This window comes from Pinus tabuliformis, chromosome X (genome assembly GCF_031772625.1).
Source record: "Pinus tabuliformis cultivar Carrire ecotype Pingquan chromosome X, CPIR1, whole genome shotgun sequence".
NCBI classification, from domain to species: domain Eukaryota; kingdom Viridiplantae; phylum Streptophyta; class Pinopsida; order Pinales; family Pinaceae; genus Pinus; species Pinus tabuliformis.
In genome coordinates this window covers 540,593,409-540,618,150 of record NC_142308.1, presented here as the reverse complement: position 1 = coordinate 540,618,150, position 24,742 = coordinate 540,593,409, and the positions used below count along the sequence as shown (strand labels likewise).

The following is a 24,742-nucleotide window of genomic DNA, read 5'->3' as shown; positions in this document are numbered from 1 at the left end:
GAAGACCTCTCTGAAGAACAGCTCGGCCACCTGCGCTACTGTGTAGTGTGCGGTTATGGCAAAAAAATGTGCGTACTTTGTTAGTCGATCAACGACGACAAAGATACAATCCTTGCCTTGTACCATGGGCAACCTTGTGATGAAGTCCATCGAAATACACTCCCATTTCCCCTCTGGAATGGGAAGAGGCTACAATAATCTTGCGGGATGGCTCATCTCCCCCTTGTTCCTCTCGCAAATATCGCACTCTCGGATATGCTAGAGTACGTCCTCCTTGAGGCCCTTCCATGAGAACCTCTCTCTAATGGCCCTGTAGGTTTTGGTAAATCCCTGATGGCCGGCCAATGGTGAATCATGTGATGCCTGAAGTATCTTCTTCTTGAGCTGAGATCCCTCAGTCAAGAAGATTCGGTCCCTGTAGTAGATGATCTCATCGACCACCCTGTACCTGTCATCCGCCACCTGCCCATCCAGAACCTCACATGCAAATCTGTCCTTTGAGTACTCTACTAAGAGTCCAGCCCTCCAGTCTGTGTCCAAGCTCATAAGAGACAACGTGGCTGGTCTACGTGAAAGGGCATCTGCTACCACGTTGTTCTTACCCTTGACATACTCAATGTCAAAGTCATACGCTTGGATCTTACTGATCCACTTTTGCTGCCTCTTCTGTAGCTATTTCTGCTCCAAAAAGAACCTGAGGTTGTTATGGTCAGTCCTCACCCTGAACCTATTACCCACTAAATACTGCCGGAACTTGGCCAATGCATGCATAATGGCTAGCATCTCCTTGTCGTATATAGAATACAACCTCTCGTGTGGAAGGAGCTTCCGGCTCTCAAAGGCTATAGGGTGACCTCCCTGCATCAAACACTACGCCGATCCCCTCTCCCGATGCATCACACTCCAAAACAAATGGCTGCGAAAAATCCGGCAATGCAAGCACTGGGCAGCTGCTCATAACTTCCTTGAGCCTGTCAAAGGCTCGCTGCACTGTTTCCGACCAACTGAATGCTCCTTTCCTCGTCAGATCTGTCAGGGGTGCAGCAAGCTGTGAGAAACTCTTGACGAACTTTCGGTAGTAAGTACAAATGCCAATGAATCCCCGAAGTTCTATCACGTTCCTCGGCTCCGACCAATCTCTGATGGCCCTAATCTTCTCCTCGTGGACTCTCACTCCATCCACCCCTATGATGTGTCCCAAGTACAACATCTCCGTCAACCCAAACTCACACTTGGAGAGCTTGGCATAGAACTGCTGCTCCTCCAAGATGCGCAACGCTGTCTCAATGTGCTGGAGATGCTCCTCCCAAGTCCTGCTGTAAATGAGGATATCATCAAAGAACATCAATACAAACTTCCTTAAGTGACTGCGGAAGATGTGATTCATGCAGGACTGGAACGTAGCTGGGGTGTTGGTTAGCTCGAAGAGCATCACCAAAAACTCAAAGTGCCCATAGTGAAAACAAAAGGCAGTCTTGGGAATGTCGTGCTCCCTCATGCGAATCTGATGGTACCCAGATTTGAAATCAATCTTTGAGAAGAACTGTGCTCCTCTCAACTCATCCATCAACTCATCGATCCTGGGTATGGGGTACCTGTTCTTCAATGTCTTCTTGTTCAGGGCCCTGTATTCAATGCACATCCTCAATGTGTTGTCCTTCTTCTTCACCAACACCACGGAAGAAGCAAAAGGACTCATGCTCGGCCGAATGTGCCCAAGAGCCAGCAACTCTTGAATGGCCTGCTCAATCTCATCCCGATAGGCCTTGGGATGCCTATAGGGGGTAGTAATCACTGCTTATATGCCCTGCTTAAGCTCAATGGTGTGCTGAAACCCCCGGTCTAGTGGCTGTCTCGACGGAATCTCCCCAAACACTGTGGCATACTAGTCAAGGATGGGCTGTATCTCTGGGTGCACCGTCTGCCCTGTTGTCCCTGCCTCTGATGCACGCAGCTCCACTGCCCACACTATGTCTCCCTTCCGGAAGACTGCCTCCATCCGATGAGCCGAAATAGTTTGAGGCGGATATGTGTGTTGTCCTCGTATCTTCTGATGCCTCCTTTTCTTCTCATCATCCCACTCCATCTTTAGGGACTTCCAATCTGTCGTGACCTTCCCTAGAGTGATAAGCCACTGAACACCCAGTATCATGTTGGTGTCCGGAATATTGACCACAAAAAAATGGTCAGTCAGTGTGTAGGTGCCCATTGTCACTAATAACTCTGGGACATAACGGGCACAAACCATGGTCTGATCTCCTGGGACCAAAACTTAAAATCCATCGAAGCTCTCTGTCTGTGTACCTCTCCGCTCAACCATCTGTGCATCGATGAAGTTGTGGGTTGCTCCACTATCAACCAAAACTGATACTCGCTGGCCACGTACTGTCCCCCATACGCGCAGCGTCAAATACTTGGGAACTCCTCGCAATGCTGCAAGGGCCCCTCCGGTAGGTGCAAAAGCTACACCACCTGTTGCTGGCGGTGGAGGTGGCAAAGGATCCTGCGTGGCATGACTATCTCCTGCCTCCACATCATCCTCCTCATCCTCTTCCCCACTGCTCTTGGAGAAGACTTCAATAAAATGTGCTTTGCCAGCAGCACATCTATGTCTCGGTGCCCACGACTCCTGACAGGTAAAGCACAACCGCTTCTTCTTCAGCTCCCTCCTGGCATCATCATCAATCTATGCTTGTTCTGGATTCCCCTTTGGAGGTGAAATCCTCACATCCTTCCCCTTAGGCTAGAAAGCCTGTCTCTGGGGGTAAGGTCCGGGTCCTAGGTAAGGCATCCTGTAAGTCCCGGGTCCTGCTAATAGCATCCTGGAGTGTGGCTGGTCTAGTGGATTTGACTATTCCCCGAAGTGGCTCTGCTAACCCCTCAACAAACATGTAGATCCTCCGTGCCGCGGATAGATCTGGCACCATCATTGAAACACTCAAGAAGTCTGCAATGTAGGTCTTTCGGCCCTCGATCTGTTTGAGCCTCGTCAGCTGAACAAAGCGCTGTTCCAGATCCCTTCGGTCAAACCTCTGTATCAATCTCGTGGTGAACTCGACATATGTCGTCACTGTGGAGTGTTCGAGTGTAACCATGCCACGGAACCACCAGTCCTGGGCCTCACCATCCAAATGTAATGTCGCCACCTTGATGGCCTCTGTCTCCGACATTTGGTTAAGCTAGAAATAGATGTCCAACTTCTCCACCCAAGACTTTGCTGAACTATTTGATGAACCATCAAACGTAGGCAAGTGGAATCTACTCGCTGTGCGGTGGGTGTCTCCATCATGATAATGCCAGTATCCTCTGTGATGGTCGCGGGGTCTACTATCCCGCTGGAGCTAAACAAAGTCTCTGAATGAGAGAGCATCCCTGAACTCCTGCCCATAGGCCTGGTACTCTGCAAAATAATCGCCCATATGACCGAGCTCTGCCTCCTGTTGCGCTCCGGCCCCTGTGTCTGCTCCTAGGAAAGTGGGCATGGTAAAGCGTGTAGGGGCATGTGAGGCCATCTGCTGAGTAGTATCACGCTGAGTGGCACCCTGCTATGGCAAATGGTGGGATGTACCCGATCCCTCACCAACCTGGAAAACCCGTGGGTTCTCACGCTGTCTAGCCTCCACCGTCGTGAATCTCTGCCCCATCACCTCGATCTGCCTCGATAGAACCTGCACTGATTTGAGGAGCATGTCCACAAATCTCTTCCTGTCCTCATCTACCGTCGAATCCTCCTACTCTGCGTCCACCACAGGCTCCTCATGTTCTGTGTCCACCACCTGAACATAGTCTCCCTCTCCGTACGTGTTCTCCAACCTACGCTCAATATCTTTGTATTTCCTATCTCTATAACAGATGTAGGGCTTCTCCCTCGGTGTCATAGACTGCTAGCTCCACAGGCTGAGCCAGATCTATGCTCTGATACCACTGCAATATCCCTTTTCAGGGATATCCCTCAAACATAAGCAAACTCCAACCAAAGATGGACTGGGAGGGCATTCACCAGATATGTCGCCTCTGAAAAGAGGACGAGATCTGGAGGCTACCTGGTCCTTTCCAGACTCTGTCTAAGAGTATAGGAGAAAAACACACAAGTGGTATAGTAGCTAGGAAGCTCCAAGAGATAAAAATAACAGTAGTGCAACATATAATAATGTATACATGGAATATAAGCAGATACTCAAGAAATGCAGAGAGAAATGCTAAGCCATTTTATTATACTAAGTAATGGACAGAGTACAAGAGGTGATCAGAAAGATAGCACCTCGACTTGCACAAGGCAAGTGAAGAAATACACTTAGAATGGTAAGGAAATGGCCACTCTCTGAGCTGCGTCCAAGCTGCCGGAGAACTGTTGTGCTGCTGCTACTGCTGGAATCAAGTGAGGATTCGGGGTTGTTCCCCTCAGAAAATGTTGAAACTCTGGAATCAGCCTCTGCTCAATAACACCAGAAAAGCCTCGAAAGCTTTTCTAAAATAGCTGACCCTCGAAAATCACCCCCTTGAGGATCTACGCTATTCCTCAAGGCTTTGCGCTACCACTGAAGAGAATCCTCCAAAACTTTGCCCGAGACTCTACCAAAATCCTCTAATATGCAAGGGCTGATCCCTTGCTCAATCTCCAAGCTCAAATTGTCCACATAAACCCAATCCAGAGCTCCTACCAAAAGAGACTGCGTCCTCCTCTCTCAAGACTGCGCAGTCATCAAAACGCTCAGCTCCTCAACTCCAAAGACCGATCCTCCGACAAAAGACTGATGAAACTACCTTGCTCGAGCAGGCACTCGAAGTCCCCTGGGGCTAAGGGTGAGATCTCCGAACGGAGACACTCGATGCACTAAACAGTGCTGCAGACAGGCTAAACAACCAGTGTGCTCTAAGTCGAAGTGACTAGCTCAAATGCAACATAATCGAATGCCAAAATGAGGAGGCTCCTCTCTCCTTTATAGCGTTGGCCTCTCTCAAAACCCTAAGGCCCACCTCCTCCAACGTAGCCTCTCTCTTGCCACGTGCTCCTCTCCATCTGCGCAGTCCCTCCAAGTGTCTACGTGGGCCCCCTTCTCTACGTGGTCCTTTGGCCCCCTTGGCTTCCCTTTTAAGTTACAACGTTGTGCTACTAGGGAGTGACTTTATTCAAAAAGTGAGTTATGTCCCCCTTTCCTCACCTTTTTATTTATAAATAACTATAGAAGGCAAAATTGAGCAAAATCGAATATTCCAATTAGCCATGGCTAATTAGGAATATTACATCTCCTGTGATCTGCAATGCTCTGATACCATGTTGAAATTTCCAAGTCTAACCCGTTAGAAATTTTATCTGTATTCTTTGGTTTATTTCGCCTACTTGTTTAAACATTAACAAGTTATTTAACCATATAAATACTGAAATAAACACAATACAGTCTCAACCATCTACAGATCAACAGCTGAAAGAAATAGACAAACACACAAGGGACACCGTTATTTTTGGACAAACATCCCTGGAAAAACCCAACTTGGGAAAATCGGTGCAGCAGTTCTGAGGGTTTTTATTATTAAGAAGCTCTTTTCTGAGTACATTGGGTGCCAAACTGGCTCATCCTACAGAGATAAAAATCCGACAACAATACCTTTCTTCGGAAGAAAATATTCGGAATGTCTGCTCCACGAAATCCCTCTCCAGCACAATTTGAAGCTCAGCGTCAGCCCTCTTGGCCTCTGCGTCAGCTTGAAACCCTCTGCGTCAGCCCTCTTGGCCTCTGCGTTAGCTTGAAACCCTCTGCGTCAGCCCTCTGAGGCTCTGTGCAGCCTCTCTGGCTCTCTGCGTCACTCCTGCAGCGTCTGCGTGGATGACGTAGGCACTTCTGGCTCTGCGCAATCTCTGTTACCTTTGTGTGACTCCCTATGGCTCTGCGTCTACCTCTCTCTGCTACTGCGCTGGTCTCTCGGCACTGTCTCTGCCTCTCTGCCTCGTACTCACTGCCCCTTGTTGCAACTGATCACTGATTCGATTTCTCTTAGCAAACCCCGCTCTAGAAAATCGAATGATTGATCACTATGGTGTGTTCTCCAATTGACCCTCAAGCCTCCTCTTATACTTTTCTTGTTGGTCCTTTAATGACCGAGATTAAATCCCTAATCAACTGCTAAGATTAGATTTGACTTGATCCATGTCCTTTAGAACCTTCTAACCCAGTTTTATATTAATACCCATTAATATTTTATTTTTCCTAAGTTTAGACTTAGGAACTCTATTAAAAATATTAATTATTTTAATATATCGTAAACCGGGTAGAATCTGCCCAAACCATTTCTAGGTCTTGAAGATCTCATGTGCTTTAGCCTCTCCACCAATTTTCATGGCTATCGCACATCTGATGCTACCCCAAATAAACATTTTGTAGCCCATGGGCTTGATGATTGGGCAACAAGGAGCTTGAGGAGAAGCTTTGGAAAACTACTCACTGGTGTGTATGCAAGACCCCCTCATGCTATCCAAAGACTGATTTCTAGGGAGTCCATAAACACTTGGGAAAGAGTTGCAAACTCATCGAAGCCGTGGGTCTTTTGAGCCTTGTGAATCCCTTTTGGAGAGTTTTTTTTCCATCTTCAAGTTTGTTGTTGCTATATTTTTTGGGGAGAGAGTCTAGCTTTGTTAGAGTCTCATCTTTGTAAAAATCTCTTTTGTATTGTGAGCTGCCCTCTTAAAGGCATTTTTACCCGCTTTAAGCGCTAATAAAAGATATAAAAATTGTTGGAGGGAGTTTGAGATTTTTCCCATGGCATCTCCCTTCCTCATTTAGAGGATGGATTCTTGTGGGTGGCCTAATCTTGCTTTTAGTTTTTTTTAGCTTTCTAGCTTTTAATTTAATATTATGCATGCTTAAAATCAACACATTTCACTCTACATGCAAATTTTACTAATCTTGTATTTAAATTCCCACATGCATATGCTCTCAAGTTTTGCAAACTATTTCTTTTTGAAGCATTTGCATTTGCATTAGTTTAATTTGAGAAATTAACACAATTTGCACTTTATCTAGGCATTTTACTATAGGAAGGCCCCAAGCCTCATTAAAACTTATCTCCAACTTAAGTTGGTTGAATAGACTTTTAGGGACCCTCTACCTCTATTGACTCCTCATTGTGAGATCCAAACATTTGGGCGAAGATGAGGTCTGAGGACTAGAGTTCAATTGTAACTTTGTTTTAGCACTAACTAATAAAATAAACCAAGAACTCATTCCATTATATTTGATTTTTTTGCAAAGTTCTTAAATTTCTTGCTATCTTGATGGTTTAAAGTCTCACATGCATTTCTTATTTCAAGAGGCACTTTGGATGCAAGCATTGTAATTCCTTTTAATTTTGCAACAAGTTTAATTTTTCTTATACTTGGAAATTGACTCATCTTGTGTTTTAATTATTGTCATAAATGGTTGATTTCACTTTCAAGTACTATTATTTTGGGTTGCAAACTTAATTGCATATTGTCATCTTGGTCTAACATTTGAGTTATTTTTGTATCTTTTTGAGCAAGATAGTTTCCATGCTTTGATTTGTAGACTTATCCATCTTGAAAGCATTTAGGATATCTTGTGCTAACAATTTATTGTTTCAGTTTTCAGGATTATTTTGGCTTTCCATTTGAAAGCATTTCACTTCATTCTAAGCAAATACAATTTCATTTCTTAAAGAGCAATATTTTGAAGGCACTAGTTGTTTATGTATTGTATTTATGGTTATTGCTCATATCAGTTTTGCTTATAAATCTTAATTAAATAATCTATTTAACTCTAACAATTCTCCTAGAAACTCACATCTTTTTAACTTAACTTTTCATTAGGGACCACGCCCCTTAGCTAACCTAGGAGATAGCTCAAACAGAGAGAGTCAGGATTAGTTTGGCAACCCCTTCTCTTAGTTCCCTGCCACCAACCACCCCTTGTGGGGTTGAAGGCTTTTCTCACTGACTTTTAGGTAGGTGTAGGTGGCAGGGTTAATAGACCCACTTCGTACTTCTCCAACTTCCTTAGGGATATCAAACTAGCTTGAGATGAGATGCTCCTAATGAATTCAACTTCCTTCTATTTATAGGCTCCAAGCGAGGTTGAATTGATGTCCTTAGGCCGACTTAATCTTTTCTAATCTGACTTGGTGTGGAGGTTACATAAATTATATTTGGCTCAATAGTAAACTTTTTTACATGATTCAAAAGCCCAAGAAGGGTCTCTTTGAATGTACAATGACTCTATAAACTCAATATTAATCCTAGGAGTCTACAATGGGGACTTTGACTAATATACTGATGACCCAAGCATGAAACCCATGTTTTAATAAGTCATTGATACAGTAAATAAAAATCTTTTCTTTATTCTTTTGACAAGTACATTTTACGATGACTCAAATACATTAATGAAGACCAAACCTAGTTACATTTTCCAACACCCTTATGATGCAGTCAGGATGGACTTCCAAGGTTGGTGGCAGCGAATTTACAGGAGCGAGATTACATCATCAGAGGACTCAAAGGGTTTTGGAGGAGTTTTATGGGGTCTGATGGAGTGTTGATTTGGGGTAGCATTGGATGTGCTCTAGCCTCGAAAATTGGTGGAGAGGCTAAGGCATATGAGATCTCCAATACCCAGAAATGGTTTGGGCAGATTCTAAACAGTTTGGGAGATATTAAAATAATTATTGTTTTTAATGGAGTTCGTAAGTCTAAACTTAAGGAAAATAAAATATTACTGGGAATTAATATAAAACTGTGTTAAAAGCGTCCAAAAATCATGGATCAAGCCAGAGTTAATCTTAGTCGTTGATTAGGGACTTAATCTCAGCTGTTGAATTGTCAACGAGAAAAGTATAAGAGGAGGCTTGAGGGTCACTTGGAGAATACACCGAGTTGATCAAGATTTCGACTTTCTGGGGCTCGGTTTGCTGAGGAAGTCGAGAGAGTGATCAGAGTTGTAGCTGAGGGGCAGTGAATACAGAAGCAGAGAGGTAGAGTTAGCACTAGGAGGATCAATGAAGTAGTTGAGAGTGAGGGATGCAGAACCAGCCAGGGGTTCACGCAGAGCCAGCCAGGGCTGATGCAGAGCCAGGAGCTGTGCAGTGCCTTAGGGCCAGCGTGGGTGACGCAGAGGGCTAGAGGGCTGATGTAGTGCCTCCAGAGGCTGATGCAGGCCAAGTCAGAGTGACGCTGGGCAAACGCTAGGCCAGATAGGGCTGATGTTGTCCCTAGAGGCTGACGCTGGGGTTTCGTGGGGTAAATTCGCGTTGTGAAGCTACTAGAGTGATTATCTAGGGTTTCAACAGAAACATTTGTCTTCGATTGAGAGGTACTACTGCCGAGATTATTTTTTGTTGGGTGAGCCAGTTTTGGCACCCATATTGTATTTAGAAGCTACATAATAATAAAACCCTTAGATAGTTGCACTGGTTTTCCCACATTGGGTTTTTCCGGGGACATTGGTCCAAAAAAAATGGTGTCACTTGTGTGCTTGTTTTCTTTCCTTCAGTTGATGATCTGTAATGTGTTGAGCATGTACTTGTATTTATTTCCAGTATTTACATGGTAAATAACTTGTTAATTAACAGAACAAGTAGGTAGAAATAAATCAGTAAAGTACATGAAGGGTTTCTAACAGTTAGATTTAGAAATTCCAACATGGTATCGGAGCGTGGTTGTAGATCATAGGAGAACTGAGGACATCAGCTGAGCAGAGCAGCAGTAGTAGAAAATAGTTGTCCCGAGTGACAAAAGCTGTTCCTAGTAGAGTAGCAGCAAGGAAGGGGTGACGCAGTGCCTGCGTCATCAAGATTGAGCCAGGAAGAGGCCAGCGTAGAGACTGAGGAGGGCAGAAAAGGTTCACGTAGAGCCACGCAGAGACCGAGAGGGTTGACGTTGTTGGCTAGGGGAGCATTTCAGCCTATGCCTGATTGCGCACAGCCTAGGAGCTCTAACCTTCAGTTTGCTGGGGTTTAGGAAGCTGTGGGTAAGTTGCAGAGTGGAGCTAGTGGGGTATTGTAGTCAAAACAATATCTAACAGGGCAAGGCTAAGGAGGAGGGAGTTGCTACCAAGGATTTCTAGCCGAGAAATCCGGATCAATGGTGCAGCTGCACAAACGATTGGAGTGGGGGCATCTCGACATTGGCAGAAGGGTTTCCAGGAGGGAAATCGTGGCTCAGAGGGAGTCATACCAAGAAATTCCAGGAGGGAAGTAGAGGAGCAGCGAGATGGCAATGAACGGGGTAAGAGACTAGGACAGGCTAGACAGAGCCTCAAACTTCGTAGTCTGGAAGGCCAGAATCTTATCCCTTCTAGATAGGAATTGTGTCAAGAACTTCGCCTTGAGGACGATAGCGATCCCAATTGACCGAGCTGATAACGACAAGTACGAGGATGCAATGGCGAGGGCCAAGAGCATCATTCTTGACGGGGTCAAGGACCATGTAGTACCACATATTGTCGAAAAGGACACGATAAATGAGATGTGAGAGGCCCTAAAGAAATTGTACCAGCATACTTCTGTGCAGAGAAGGATGTTACTAGAAAATCAGCTGTAGTCATACCAGATGCAGAAGGAAGAACAGATCGACCCCTTCCTCGATCGATTGAAGGAGATCTGGGATCAACTGACTTCCATAAGATCCACGCCGGATCAAAATTGATGGTGAGAACAACCCTGAACGCAGTCTCAGAAGACTGGGAGGTGTTTTTTCAGAGCATATTGAGCAGGGCAACCCTTCCAAATTGGGAGGAAATATGGGTGGCTCTTCGCTAATTAGAGATCAGAACGCTGAGCAAGGCGGGAAGCAACGACAAGGGGATCAAAATCAAGGAGGAGGAGGAGGTGGATATTGCCCTAGCATTTGAGGGAAAGTAGGAGAAACAAAAGAAAAAGGACCTCTCCAAGGTCAAATGCTTCCACTATGGGGAACTGGGTCATTATGCGACCCAGTGTCCAAGGAACAAGAGCAAGGGTAAGGCCTTCGAGACCAAGGCTACGCCAGAAAGGGCAGAGAAGGAAGTGGAGACAAATGATGACTGTTGCATGAGTGCTCACATGCCACTTGAGCGGGAGTGGGGAGACATCAAGCTGTAGTTAGACGAACTACAGGCGGTGAGGGGCAGGATTCTCGAGGTACCCAACCTCTTGGATTAGACCTTGCTACGGGAGCCCCGAAGAGGAGTAGCAGTATTGGCGATGTCATCTATGGGTCTTTTTCCCTTTTTTCTTGCAAAGATAATGTGTTATTCACTTATTTATTTATATATATACATTTATATAACACATTATCTTTCCAAGAAAAAGGGGAAAAAGATCCATAGTATGGATGCAACAATGGCAGTGGTAGGGCCATGGGTAGCAGTACATGATGCAGTAGTATAGAGGATGTTGGGCAGCATGCCTAGCATCAGCACAGGGACCGATGTCAGATGATCAGAGTGAGGCTCAGTGAGGAGTATTACTAGAGCACAGTCCTCGCTAAGAGGGAGTGTTGATTTGGGGTAGCATCGGATGTGCTCTAGCCGCAAAAATTGGTGGAGAGGCTAAGGCACATGAGATCTCCAATACCCAAAAATGGTTTGGGCATATTCTAAATAGTTTGGGAGATATTAAAATAGTTAATATTTTAATGGAGTCCCTAAGTCTAAACTTAGGGAAAATAAAATATTAATGTGAATTAATATAAAATTGTGTTAGAAGGGTCCAAAAGTCATGGATCAAGCCAAAGTTAATCTTAGTCGTTGATTAGGGACTTAATCTCGGCTGTTGAATTATCAACGAGAAAAGTATAAGAGGAGGCTTGAGGGTCACTTGGAGAATACACCGAGTTGATCAAGATTTCGACTTTCTAGGGCTAGGTTTGCTGAGGAAGTCGAGAGAGTGATCAGAGTTGCCGCTGAGGGGCCGTGAATACAGAAACAGAGAGGCAGAGATAGCACCAAGAGGATCAACGCAGTAGCAGAGAGTGAGGGAAGCAGAACCAGATAGGGGTTCACGCAGAGCCAACCAGGGTTGACGCAGAGGCAGCAAGGAGTTGCGTAGTGCCTCAGAGGGCCAACGTGGGTGACGCAGAGGGTCAAAGGGCTGACGCAGTGCATCCAGAGGTTGACACAAGCCGAGCCAGAGTGACGTTGGGCAAATGCTGGGCCAGAAAGGGCCGACGTTGTCCCTAGAGGCTGACACTGGGGTTTTGTGGGGCAGATTGGAGCTGTGAAGCTACCAGGGTGATTATCCGAGGTTTTAGGTAGAACATCCGTCTCCAATTGAGAGTTACTACTACCGAGATTATTCTCTATTGGTTGAGCTAGTTTTGGCACCCAGATTGTATTCAGAAACTGCATAATAATAAAACCCTCAGATAGTTTCACCGGTTTTCCCGCATTGGGTTTTTTCGGGGACATTGGTCCAAAAACAACGGTGTCACTTGTGTGCTTGTTTTGTTTCCTTCAGTTGATGATATGAAATGTGTTGAGCATGTACTTGTATTTATTTCCAATATTTACATGGTAAATAACTTGTTAATTAACAGAACAAGTAGGTAGGAATAAATCATTAAAGTACATGAAGGGTTTCTAACAATTAGACTTAGAAATTCCAAGATGGAGTTTGCTTACTGTATTTCACCATTGGGGGCAGTTCTGCACAGTTCGTTCTTGGTTCCATTGCATTCTGACAATTCCTGTAAAATGAAGTTATTTTTAGTATATTCTAATTGTATACACTAAGATGTTGTTGAGAACGGGTTATTTGGAGAAAAACCTTAGTGTAATAGCTCGTTGGAACCAAAATGAGATCCACAAGATGTGATGGTGAAAAGTGATCTTCGATGGCCGGGGAAATCGTGAAGGCAAATTTACCATTTTCCTGGATTAAAAGTGACGTTAATTACTCAATTAAATAAAAAGGGGAAAATGTTTAATTGAATAAAAGGCCAGAAGGGGAAAAGTAACTTAGATAAAATAAATAAAAGTCATTTAAAAGGGAGAGGCTTCTAGGGAAGGAACAAAATAATAAAATAAAATGCTTCTAGAACACCAAAGAGCATTCCATCCAATCTTTAAAAGGAGGGAGAGCTAATCATTTGGGACATCTTAGATTTGAGCATTTTTCTATGGAGAGGTTTTGGGAACATGGTAATCAACTTCAGAAGCCCCAAGATGAAAACCCTTGTGTTTCCTTATACGTGTTGGATGAAACCCCAACATTCTCTGAGGACATTTCATCTAGAAGTCTCACGGAGCGTCATCAGTGAGCAAATCTAGAGCATCGCCGTGGATCAAGAATGGAGATCATTCAGCTCTTCAATCAGAGCTTCATCTTCAGTTTTAGTTTAGATTCAGTTTGCAGTTGTTATTTGAGATCATACCTTGTCAGCCATTGTACGACTATTGTATTGGCATATCTATATTAATAAAATAAGGCTGAAGATTTGTTGCATTTGTCTCATATTATAATTGCCGTGTTTTGTCTTAATTTGCCAGAATAGCAACAATTATTGATTTCTGGGTTTTTATGTTATCAATTTCTCTAGCGTAAATTGATGAATTTTCATGCTATTTTTGAATAAAAATTAACAACATAATTTTCTGAAGAAAATTTCCGTAATATAACACTACAATTAAAATGGGATATTACAGTTTCATGTGCCTTGAGCTCAACAATATATATTGTTGGAAAACCTTTCTCCTTGCCTTGACCTTTGGCCATCCCAACACTCAACTTACCAAACAAGCCCTAGGTCTTGTGCTTCATTCTATAGGCCTCTACAAAGAAAGAAAATTGCCTCCTTTTGAAGCGCTGAGCCTAAATTGTGCTTTTCTTGTAGATGCCCTCATTGTTTCACCTCATTGTTTCACCTTGTACCTTAACTTCATAACACCCATTAGGTGATCTTCTCACATATTGGGACTCCTCCCATTGGTGAAAATTTGTAAAGAGCAGAGGGTTTTGGTTGTGGTGATAGTGGCCCACTACCCCATTGTTGTCTCTTGGTCTAATAATAGCCTTGTAGGGTACCCCTCTCCAAGGCCTGCTAGATTTTGTGCCAACAATATTAATTTGAGGAAAGTGGTCAGGGAGAAAGCAACTTTCATGTTTATTCTTAATAGGGTTACTACGAAGGTAAACTTTTGAAACAAAATAATAGTTACTCTACAACAAGTTTGATTAGGCCTTGTATCCTGTTAGTGTCGGTCTTGAGCCCTCCATCAGTGATCAATAGCTCTTTGCATATGCATAGGTAGGTGTCTCATTAGTGTCAGTTTTGCATCCCGCTAGGCATGCCATAAAACTGAATGGAGGGCTGGTCTTTGTTCCCTTCTTGGCTTTGCTGGATCAGGTCATACCACAATGAAATTGAGTCATGTTTATTTTTGTCTAGAGGTCCCAGGTCTTAGGTCTAGGGTTTTGAGTCAAAATCACTGCAAGGTCATGAGTTCAAGTTCAGTGAGTGCCCAGCAAGCCAGAAGGAGGTATGTACATATGTTTCATTGTTATTTTCATCAGCTACAGGTCATTTGATGCCTTGCATTTAAAAACCCTGTTTTTAAGTTCAAGGTCATGAGAAATTTGTAAAAATAAAGAAATTTTCAAAAGTTTTCAAAAGTGCCGGCAACAACCCTGGTTCATTCGCCACAGTCCATCAGATGGTCAACCTGCAAAAAGAACGGAGTCAAACGCCTCAAAAAGCTAATTTCAGGACAAAATCAACTCAAAAACAGTGTTAAAAAGAATGCAAAAGTGAAAACATTATAAAGTGGGTTTTTCAAGTTAATTTTTTCAAATGTGAGCATATAAAGGCCAATTCCCTCTCAAAAGAGACTCATTGTGCATTTGAAGGCAAGAAAACACAAGGAGAGAGGCAAGAGGGCGAATTTGATAAGTTTCAGCAGTTTTCAGGCTTTTTGAGGGTGCGCGACCACTCCACCAGGGTGCGCGACCACCTGGGAGGTGCGCGACCACTCCAGCGCCAATTCTCTTTGTTAAATTGGTCGGGCGCGACCACTCGAGCGAGGCGCGACCACTCGAGACTGGTGCGCGACCACTCGGCCAGTTTGCTCCAGAACGCATCAAAACTTCAAAACTTTTTGTGATTGCTCGTGAATTCTCTGAGGTAGGCCTCCTTTGCATTGCTAATAATTGTGCCATGGATTCAATGGATGATTATGGTCATTTTTATCATGAGAAATTAATGAAAAGATAGGTTAAGTGATTGTTTGTTTTGCAAGCATTATGCTAGGGTTATTGTTTGTTCTTCAAGGTTTTTTATTCCTTTATTTCCCTCCATGGTTTCCCATCATTATGCACAAATGTCAGAGTGTTAATTTATTCAATCTCATTTGCAAGTAATGCTAAACCCCAATTCACTTTCCTAAAAAACCAATTCCTCCCTAAAACCCTATTCAAATCCTAATTTCTCCCATACAAACTTACCCAAACCCTAGTACTATGTCATACAACAAATATATATGTAAATTGCACAGCAAAAGAATGAAAACAAATATAGTAAAAAGAAAAGAAAATGATGACAAGGCATGCTTATAATCACACAAAAACAGAATAAAAAATATAACTTGCATAGCCTTATAAAAAACAAAAGAAAAATGTCATCTTGCTGTAAATATCAAAGGTGAGAAGCTGTGTGAAAATCATGACAAAGTTTATCAAATGTACCAGCTGCTAGCTATCAAAAAGGAACAGTTTGCTGTGCTAGGGTTTGCACAAGGGCATGATACATCTCCCTAATCCCAAAACTCTGTTTTTCTACCCTTCCCTTCACCAAAACCCTAATTCAATTGCTCTATCTCTTCCTAAAAGTCCCTATGCAATTGAAATCCCTTTCCCTTTGTCAAAGCATGTAAATGAAACCTTATTTCACCTATGACAAAAAGCATTCATGAAGCTGCCAGCATTGTTAAAGGAACTGCTGTTATAAAGTATAGTTGGCAGAGATTGTTAATGTGTTCCCCAGTCCCAAAATCCGAATTTCCTTTCTCCCTCCATCTCCCTAATACCCTTGATACAAAATATCCCTTTTCCCTTTCAAACTGTCATAAAAAACCCTTCCCCTCCCCTATGATCAAATACCCAAAACCCCTGTTTTCCATTAGCATCAAATGGCCATTTTTACATGTAAAAAAAAAAAACAGAGTATGCTCATGAAAGGCTTTCAAAGACAAAATAAAAGGGAGCAGCCTGTTAATTGCTTGTGGTTGATGCTACCTCATACCCTGATGATCATACCCTCATTCCTTCCATGATGAAAATTTATATTGTCCTTTCCCTTGGTGATCATAACATCTATTTTCCCTAATAAAGTATTTATTTGCAAATGATGAGAGATAGAATGATATATTTGACATTATGTGATTATTTCCTTCAAAGTTCCCTGTTGTTTATATATATTTTCCCTTTCCTTATGTAAATTCCCTCCCCTAACATTTCCCTCATGATTTTTCCCCTTGAAAACAACATACTTCTCAGCATTTTTGCAGGCAGGGCAGCAGTCATCTTGGCTTATTTGTTCCACCTTGCTCAATAACATCATGTCAACCACTGAGACTAATGAGCAAGGTGATGACCGATCTTCATCCACAGAGGTTGAGACACAGCGGAGGCCTCGTAAGGGTGGCAAGGGTGGTCACCACAAGAGAGAAGAGCCCACATCCTTGGCAGAGTTGCAGGCTTGCCCATTGGCAGTGACTGGCTTTCAGTACATGTCATGCTATCAGTTTTGCGAGAGGCTTGCACAGATTCAGCATCATAGGGAGCTGGCCCGGTTATTTGTTTTACACCTTCATGACGGGCAGGTCACCCTTGCAGGGGTGAATTTTGTGTTTTCTCCAGAGGCTATTTCACTGGCTACCGGGATACCCAATGTGGGTGAGGTGTGGCCAAAGCGCAAGTGGCTGGATTTTGTTTACTTTGAGCCATATGTCAGGCCAACATACATACACAACTTGTCAGGGAACTTTCCTTTCAGATTCCTCCGAGAGGAGTATGCTCCGATCATGCGGCTTATTATGCATTACTTCACATGTGAGGGAAGGTTTTCACGAGTCTTTGCTTGTCACATTCGCCTGTTGATGCACTTTACCCGAGTGAGGATGATGAACATCCCGGTTTACTTCTTCCAGGATATTCAGAGGATGGTGTCCGTGTTTCAGAGGCAGTCCCCAGCTCAGCAGCTCAGGAGCTTGTGTCATCATGGTCTCATCCAGCTGGTTGTTTCCCATCAGCTGAGCCAGCAGGGCATTTCTTGGGCAGATTTTATCTCCCGTGAGTTCTTCACACAGCCACAGCCAGAGCCAGAGGTCATTCATGAGGTGGGAGGTCCATCACACCAGCTCGAGATTATTGTTCCGAGACATGTGGTTTCTTCACCTCGGGTCACCTATCAGAGAGGTCCTAGGACCTTATTTGCAGCAGCTCGACGAGTATTTTCTCCACAGCAGGTGGAAGGGGTCTCGTCATCTTCTTCAGATCAGCAAGTGTTATCTCCACACCAGGTGGAAGGGGCCTCGCATTCTTCATCAGCAGAGGCAGTACGGGAGGGCAAGCAGCCCATGATTGAGGATGAGAGAGCTGGTGATACACATGATGATTTCATTGGTCGTGATGCCCGCTCTCCTTCTTCAGATTTTTATGAGATTATCAGGCAGAGAGAGGAGGAGAACCTCGTATTGTAGCAAAAGCTCCAAATGGCTCAATGGACCATCACTTATCTAGAACAGCGCACCAAACAATTAGAAGAAGAAAAAGAACTTGATGAGCTATGGAGGATCCGCAATGATCGAACTTTGAACCGTAGGAGGCCCGGTGACCCATTGCCTGCTGACCGGGAGTCCATGCTTATCAGTGTGAATGCACACTTGGAGAGATTGTTGGAGAAGGCAAATCGTGACAAAGAGCTGCTACGCAACATGAAAACACACTATTGGGCAAGATTGCATGTTTGCAAGGCTAAAATGAAAATTCTCCAAAGGACGCTGTCAGAGGCCCAGAAGAAGAAGAAAAGGACAAACCCACTCTGTATCTTGGCTGAGGCATCCCTCACTCACCATGGTACTCATTAGCCTTCATCCAGCAGCAAAATCAAAAAATTTTGAGAGTTTTGGGGCATTTTGGAAATTTTTTGGAAATTTACAGGTTTTTGCCTGTGGAGTGGTCTCACCCCCCGCGCGACCACTCGTGAGGATTGCTCGGAATTGCAAAAAGTTGACATTTTTGGAAAGGGTATGCAAAGACTAAAATTACCTATACTTGGGAGAAGCCTGATTTTGAGATTTGAGCCTCCAAAAGCTCAAAATACATCAAAATTTTGACTTTCTGCCCACTTTTTGAGTTGCAGAAAGTGACCTTGGGAGAATTGACTTTTGAGGGGTCAAATCAACTCCAAATCCAGAAATTCCACTTGGGATGGAAAGTAGACAGACCAAGCTTTCCAATGAGCCATCTTGCACCTGATTTGGACCAGTGGAACCCACTCAAAAGTTGCTACAAAGGGGCGCGACCACTCGAGCAGGGGGCGCGACCACTCGAGCTGAATTTGGCAGTTTTGACTTTTCAGGCCAGAAAACACTGTTTTCACCTTGGTTGATGATTTTTACTTGTAGATGATGGATGAATGTATAATTTTCATGGCACATTGATAGATTTTATCTCTCTTTACCCTTCTAGAAGCTTCCTTGATGTAAAAAGTGAATAATTAATGCATGGATGAGTTAGCTAAGTAATAGAGGCAAGTTGTTTGACTACCTATTATCTAGTGCTTAGTTTAGAATCAGTTCAAACTGCTCCTAGGAAGCTGAGCTCGACCCCTAGAGGTGGGGAAAGGAGTTAGATGGTCTATATTATGCCTTCTCTTGCTCATTTTCATGGTTGGACTCTTGTGGGAGAAGTATTATTGCATATTGTACATCTATTACTGCAATTTAAGGAAAAGGAAGGCCAGGGTTTTGCAGACATCATTGTGGATTCTTGTGTTGATGGTGTGTTCTCTACATGTTATTGTAAGTGTGTTTATGTGTTCCATCTCTTTCTTTGCTGCTAATTGAACAGATGAAGTGATAAAGTTTGAATTCATGCATGCCATGCTCAGCTTTTAATTTTGTTCAATATCTATGTTTTCCACTGTCTAAAGAGAATTCAAAGTTGTTGTTTGCCCTCTTTAGCTCCTCCTCTATCATTCCTGATCATCCATCTCAGATTAAGGCATCAGCACTCATTCCTACCTTGCCCCAAAGATCCCCCTGCGAAAACTGAGCCCAATCCCCGCACCCTGAATTGCACTCCCTCCAATTGCCACCAAAAATCCCAAAAATCTTTAAATCAACCTCCCTTATCAATTTACTAGCCTAAAATCTTTATCCCTAATTGGTCAGCTTATCATATTGAAAGATCTACCGAATCTGACCCGAGAGAGCCTTCTCATACCTCGTAGGGCTAGCTACGAGGTGAAATGGTTTGATGTAGCCTTGAGAGTTTGTCTATCTCAGCCTAGGTGAATTCCAAGCGCTAACATATCCAAATCCTAATACCTGGTACACAAAACACTAGGAGTTTCTATTCAAGAATTATCTTGATTTCATTGTTACAATATTAAACTAAATAGTTTTAAAAAGGCAACCAAATAGAGAAGTGGTAGTCTAGACACCTTTGCCTAGTAATTGGTGTCCTTGCAACAACCTGGACGACTTATTCAATTGCTTCCCATAGCTATGCCATCATTTTCCATCCAGATTATAGCCTAATTTTTCTAGGTTACAAATCCCACAATTACTAGTCATTCTTAAATACACACACACATCAATCAAATGGCATCCAAATAGAGAAGTGTTAGTCTAGACACCTTTGCCTACTAATTGGTGTCCTTGCAACAACCTGGATGACTTATTCAATTGCTTCCCATAGCTATGCCATCATTTTCCATCCAGATTATAGCCTAATTTTTCTAGGTTACAATCCCACAATTACTAGTCATTCTTAAATAAACACACACATCAATCATAAGTTGTAAAGGCACCTCCTTTGGTAGTGAAAGTAACTCAGATGGTCTTCTGTAGTAGTACATCTAGGCATCTGTTCAATTGCATTGTATTGTGTCCTATAGAACCTGGCAAGGGCACATCCAAGTTCTTAACGAGGAGGTGCTCACTCTTGAGTTATAGAGGGAGAGCATGCACCTGCCTATTAGCCTTAGATAAGGCATGCGCCACTACCAGCTAATCTTTAGAGGCATCTGGCACTAGTTAAAGATAGAGGGATTCAAAATAAAAATAGATCTCAGTTCAGCTTTATTTTTAGTAAATTCTATTTCTGAGCCTGACTTAGGATAAAGCAAATTCTATATCTGAGTTTGAGTCACATTCAAACCTATTTTTGTAAACCCTAGTACGCCATTCGCAGATCCATAAGAGAAAGGGCTGAGGGATGCACTGTGGATTATTCACTGCGTCTTGAGCCTAGCAGCTAGCATTGTAGGGGTATTTTCTTGCAGCAGACCTTCATGTTTAGAATTATCAAAAGCAATGACAGGCTTTGTTTGTTGTTTATTGAATCATGTTCATTGCTTTTCTATAGTATATGTTTATACTACATAGATTCTAGCATTTATTAGAGCCATTCTAATAGATTCTTAGTTTTGCTGTTTTTTCAGTTTCCTGTGGGAATTGTATTACAACATAGTGAAAGGAGTGTGTAAGGTAGTTTGCCTCAGAAGGGTGCTTTCAAACATGAGTATGTCGTAGATAGAGCTAACATCCCTACTTTGTGACAATCCAGGAGTGCTCAAACTAGCCAAGAATCTTGTCTTCCATGAGCGTACCCTAAGTCACATGGTTTGAGTTCAAGTTCGGGTTCGGCAATGATTATGTTTGGTTCAAGTTTGAATTTATTGATGAGGTTCACCATTAGTTTAGTCTATATACCTTTGCTCTCTATATATATACATTATTAACGTTAAAATAAAATATAGCATAAAATAGTAAGTCAACATCAGTAAAAATAAAAAATTGCTATCATGGACTTGGAAACATCAAGGATAGATTACAAACTTGAGCTATGACATGAACTTGAGCTTGGACTTGGTCAAAATGGCCATGAGGTTTGTTGGGGTTCGCCAAATCTCAATTTTTACTTTTGAACCTCAAGGCTGAAGTTCAGCGAACCTTGTGACAGATAGTGTACCAAGCATGTTGACGTACATTGCCACTTCATTGGACGGCTTGTAGAGGATGGAGCTATTTTTGGATAAGCTTGGTGTACTTAGTAAATGGCCATTAAGAGAGGGTGTTAAATTAAATATCAGATTATAATGGTCAATTAGATATTACGCAGGTATTAATAAAGTCACTTCCACTTTAGGTTATTTTGTGCTTTTATGTTTCATTTCATTTTAGTGTGTTTCTTCGTCTGCTCCACATTCATAAAGTGGATTGAATTGACTATGTTGATTTGGGGTAACATAGGATGTGCTCTAGGCTTAAAATTTTGCAGGGAGGCTTGGGCACATGTATTCCAAAGAACCTAGAAAGCGTTCGGGGAAATTCCACCAAGAAATGATTTTATTAAAATAAAAAATATTTTTTAATGGGACTCTAACTCTAAACTTAGGAAATAAAAATATTAATGGGTATTAATCTAATGTGGGTGTCACTTCTAGAAGAAGACGAGGATCAAGCTAAAATGATCTTCGCCATTGATTAGCTTTTAATCTGGGCCGTTGAATGTCAACGAGAAGATTATTTAAGAGAGATTGAGGGTCATTTGGAAAACACACTGAGAGATCAAGAGATCGAATTTCTGAAGTGAGAAGTTCTTAGGAGGAAGTTATGATCGAGGAGATTTCTTGCAATTGAGGGGCAGGGATAGCATCTAGAGAGAGATTTTCTCAGCCAGAGAATCATCAACAAAGAGAGGTAGAGAGTGATCCAGTAGCCTAGACGCAAAGGCTGAAGCAGGGCCACGAAGGGCCATGCAGAGGTAGCGTAGAGGGTGAGAGAGAGTCCAAGATTTTGTTGGGGAGAGTCAGTTTCAGAAGCTAGGAGCTGGGGTGTGAGATCGGGAGGCTGAGAACAGAGACTTCGGGCAACAAATTGATCAGCAGATTGGATGATGTTGTGCCTAGAGAGGTTGATGCAGGGACTTCGTGAGGATTACGCGGAGGCAACGTAGGGCTTGCCAGAGGCACTTCATTCAGTATCCGGATCAAACGGGATTTTCTCAGTGATTGTGTGAGGTAATCTCACAAATCTTTCTACTAGTATTTTTCTCTCTGCAACTGAATAACCCGAGAGGTCTTCAAAGATGTATTCAGAATTTGCTACTGCTTAATAATAATAAACCCTCAGATCTGTTGCACTAGTTTTCCCGCATTGGGTTTTTCCGGGGACATTTGTCCAAAAATAATGGTGTCTATTGTGTTGTATTTTCTTTCTTGCTCAATATCTTGTTTCTGCATAATATTTAATTAAGTGAAGGCTGCAGTGTATGTAGTACAATATTTGTCGTAGGAAACTGCAAATAATTTGTTCAAAGGAATTTAACAAATAGGAGTAATATCATCAGTTGCTGTAGTAGGGGTTCCTGTTGTGGAATTTTCACAGACTAGCTTGTAATCCTTTATAAGAAAGGTTATGCTTGTTCATTATTAATGCAATCTTGGTTTTCTTTGTGTTCATGTTATCATTAGAAAAAATAGGTCATACAATAATTAGTTGCAAAACTTGTGTCAATGACCTTTTTAAAGGAAAAATTAGTTATCAATGAACGTAACCATTGCTGGAGATCCACTGGATATTGATAATGGTTCTGAAGGACTGGCACTGTTTGCATTTTAAGAAGCGCATGCCTTGAAGACAGGTGGTGATGCAGTGGAGGAGAGATCACTGTTCAATACTTTGTGATGCTTGTGAATTGGAGAACTGTATTTCGTAGGGGTTATGAGACATTCATGAAGGGGATCACTGTTATAATTCAGGGGAGATATGGGATCTTGAAGTTTGGTACCATACCTTTACTGAGGTTATGATACCTTTGATGTGCAAATGATGTCCAATGATGTTGGGAACTTGGAATACAGTTAGGAGACTATACCTTTCAAAGGAATGGGGAGCAGCTTGAAGGAGTCTTATTGGTTCAAGGATTGTTTTCAGAGAAGAGGTGTTTGAAGAATGCTTTATTCTGTTATTTTTGGTTTGCAGTAAATGTGTTTGCAGTCAGTGTGTTTACTTTTAGTGAGTTTTCTTTTCTTGTTTGTACTATAAGCCTTAAGAGAGGAAGTTAGAATATAAGGCTTACATGTGTAATAAAGTTCCCTTAGTGACTTAAGCTACAAAAGAGTTTGCAGTTGTTATTAGCATTTAGGGTTTGGACAAATAAGACACCTCTTGAACTCTATATAAGAGAGGCAGATCTCGTTGAAATAGTAGGGAGTATTTTCCTAAATAAAATTATGTTATGGTGTGTATATGTCTCAACTCTTTTAGGATTTTGGCATTTTGTATTCAAGCTCATTGTGTTATATTTTCTTCCATTTTGTTGACACATCTTCAGCTAAATACTTTGAAATGTTGTATACAGGTATGCATTTGTCAGTGATGTCAAGAATCCGATGGCTGTTGAGCGTATTCACCGGTATGCTAGACTTTGAATTCTTTCATGTTGTGAACTTGTAGATATCCAGTGCTAGTCTTTGTTCTTTAGAGATGACGAGGGCATTTGCACTAGAACAAGTTACTTCTCAACCAGACTGGAATTCACTATTAGGCAAAGAACCATGAAAGATTAAGTAGAGCAAGTTGAAATAATATATCAGTCTTTCATGTTGCTTGCAGAATAAAAGGCATGGATACAAAAAAGGTGACTCTATGCATATTTATTCTTAGGTATCACAATAAAATAGGCCATAGAAATGAAGTAAGGTATGTCTGACTTTTTTCTTTTTGTTAACTTTCAACACTGTTTTCTTCTTATTTGACTGTGTTGTTGCTGACAGCCTCTTAGTATATTATGCCACTCCTTCCGAGATATAGACACCTATACAACGGGCCTTCCATGTGGTAACAGCCAAGGTCAAGCCAATATCTTCCGTGCTGCTCGTCAATGCCTACCAGGACCTGTAATATTTACCTTAATCCCTATCTTAGGCTCTTCAGTTTTTCCAAATTGTTATGAATATATTTGATTGCAGGTGTGCCTGATGCTGTCATTTTCCTATTAATGCAGTACACTTTTGTATTACCAGCAAGCAAAGAATTGCCGAAACAATGTGTGAAATCTGGGACTTCTAGGGCTAAACATGTTTCTCGAAAGTGTGTTGGGGTTCGGATTCCTAATGATGCTATATGCCAAACTATCTTAGAAAAGCTGGATGGACCCTTGCTTTGCTCAAGGTTTTTCACTGGATCCGAGTCCAGATTCACTCTTTATAATCTTAGCTCAGATGTTGATATAGACAGAATCAAGAAAGCCAATTATTCTTTTTAGAATGTATAACACTGTCCAAATTATGGCCTATAAGTTTAGCTAACAGTGCTCTTGTAATACTTGGTTCAGTGTAAGGACTGCAGATGATGAATGGATTATTGATCCTGTAGTCATTGCTGACATTTATGGTGCAAGCATGGGCCAGGAGGTATGGATGCAGAGATAAGATGATTTGCTTGAACTTCAAACCTTCACAATAACATAATTAAATTAAAAGTAGCATTCTGATGAACTTCAAGTCATTATGTACTTCTTGCAGTTTGGA

At 42.3% G+C, this 24,742-nt stretch overlaps 1 protein-coding gene across 6 annotated transcripts in view; it reads left to right on the top strand.

Annotated features, from left to right (window-relative positions):
* The window catches only part of LOC149141121 (DHBP synthase RibB-like alpha/beta domain-containing protein), a 512,557-nt gene that overhangs the window by 182,110 nt on the left and 305,705 nt on the right, over positions 1–24,742 (top strand). For all 6 annotated transcript variants that reach the window (XR_016264455.1, XM_089448208.1, XM_089448207.1 and 3 more), the window contains exons 3-7: positions 23,572–23,625; positions 23,826–23,850; positions 23,987–24,109; positions 24,217–24,383; positions 24,547–24,625. Coding sequence is in view for 5 of the 6 variants with exons in the window: in XM_089448208.1 (XP_089304334.1) it covers positions 23,572–23,625; positions 23,826–23,850; positions 23,987–24,109; positions 24,217–24,383; positions 24,547–24,625 (448 nt within the window). In the remaining variant the exon portion in view is untranslated. The remainder of the gene's footprint in view (positions 1–23,571; positions 23,626–23,825; positions 23,851–23,986; positions 24,110–24,216; positions 24,384–24,546; positions 24,626–24,742) is intronic.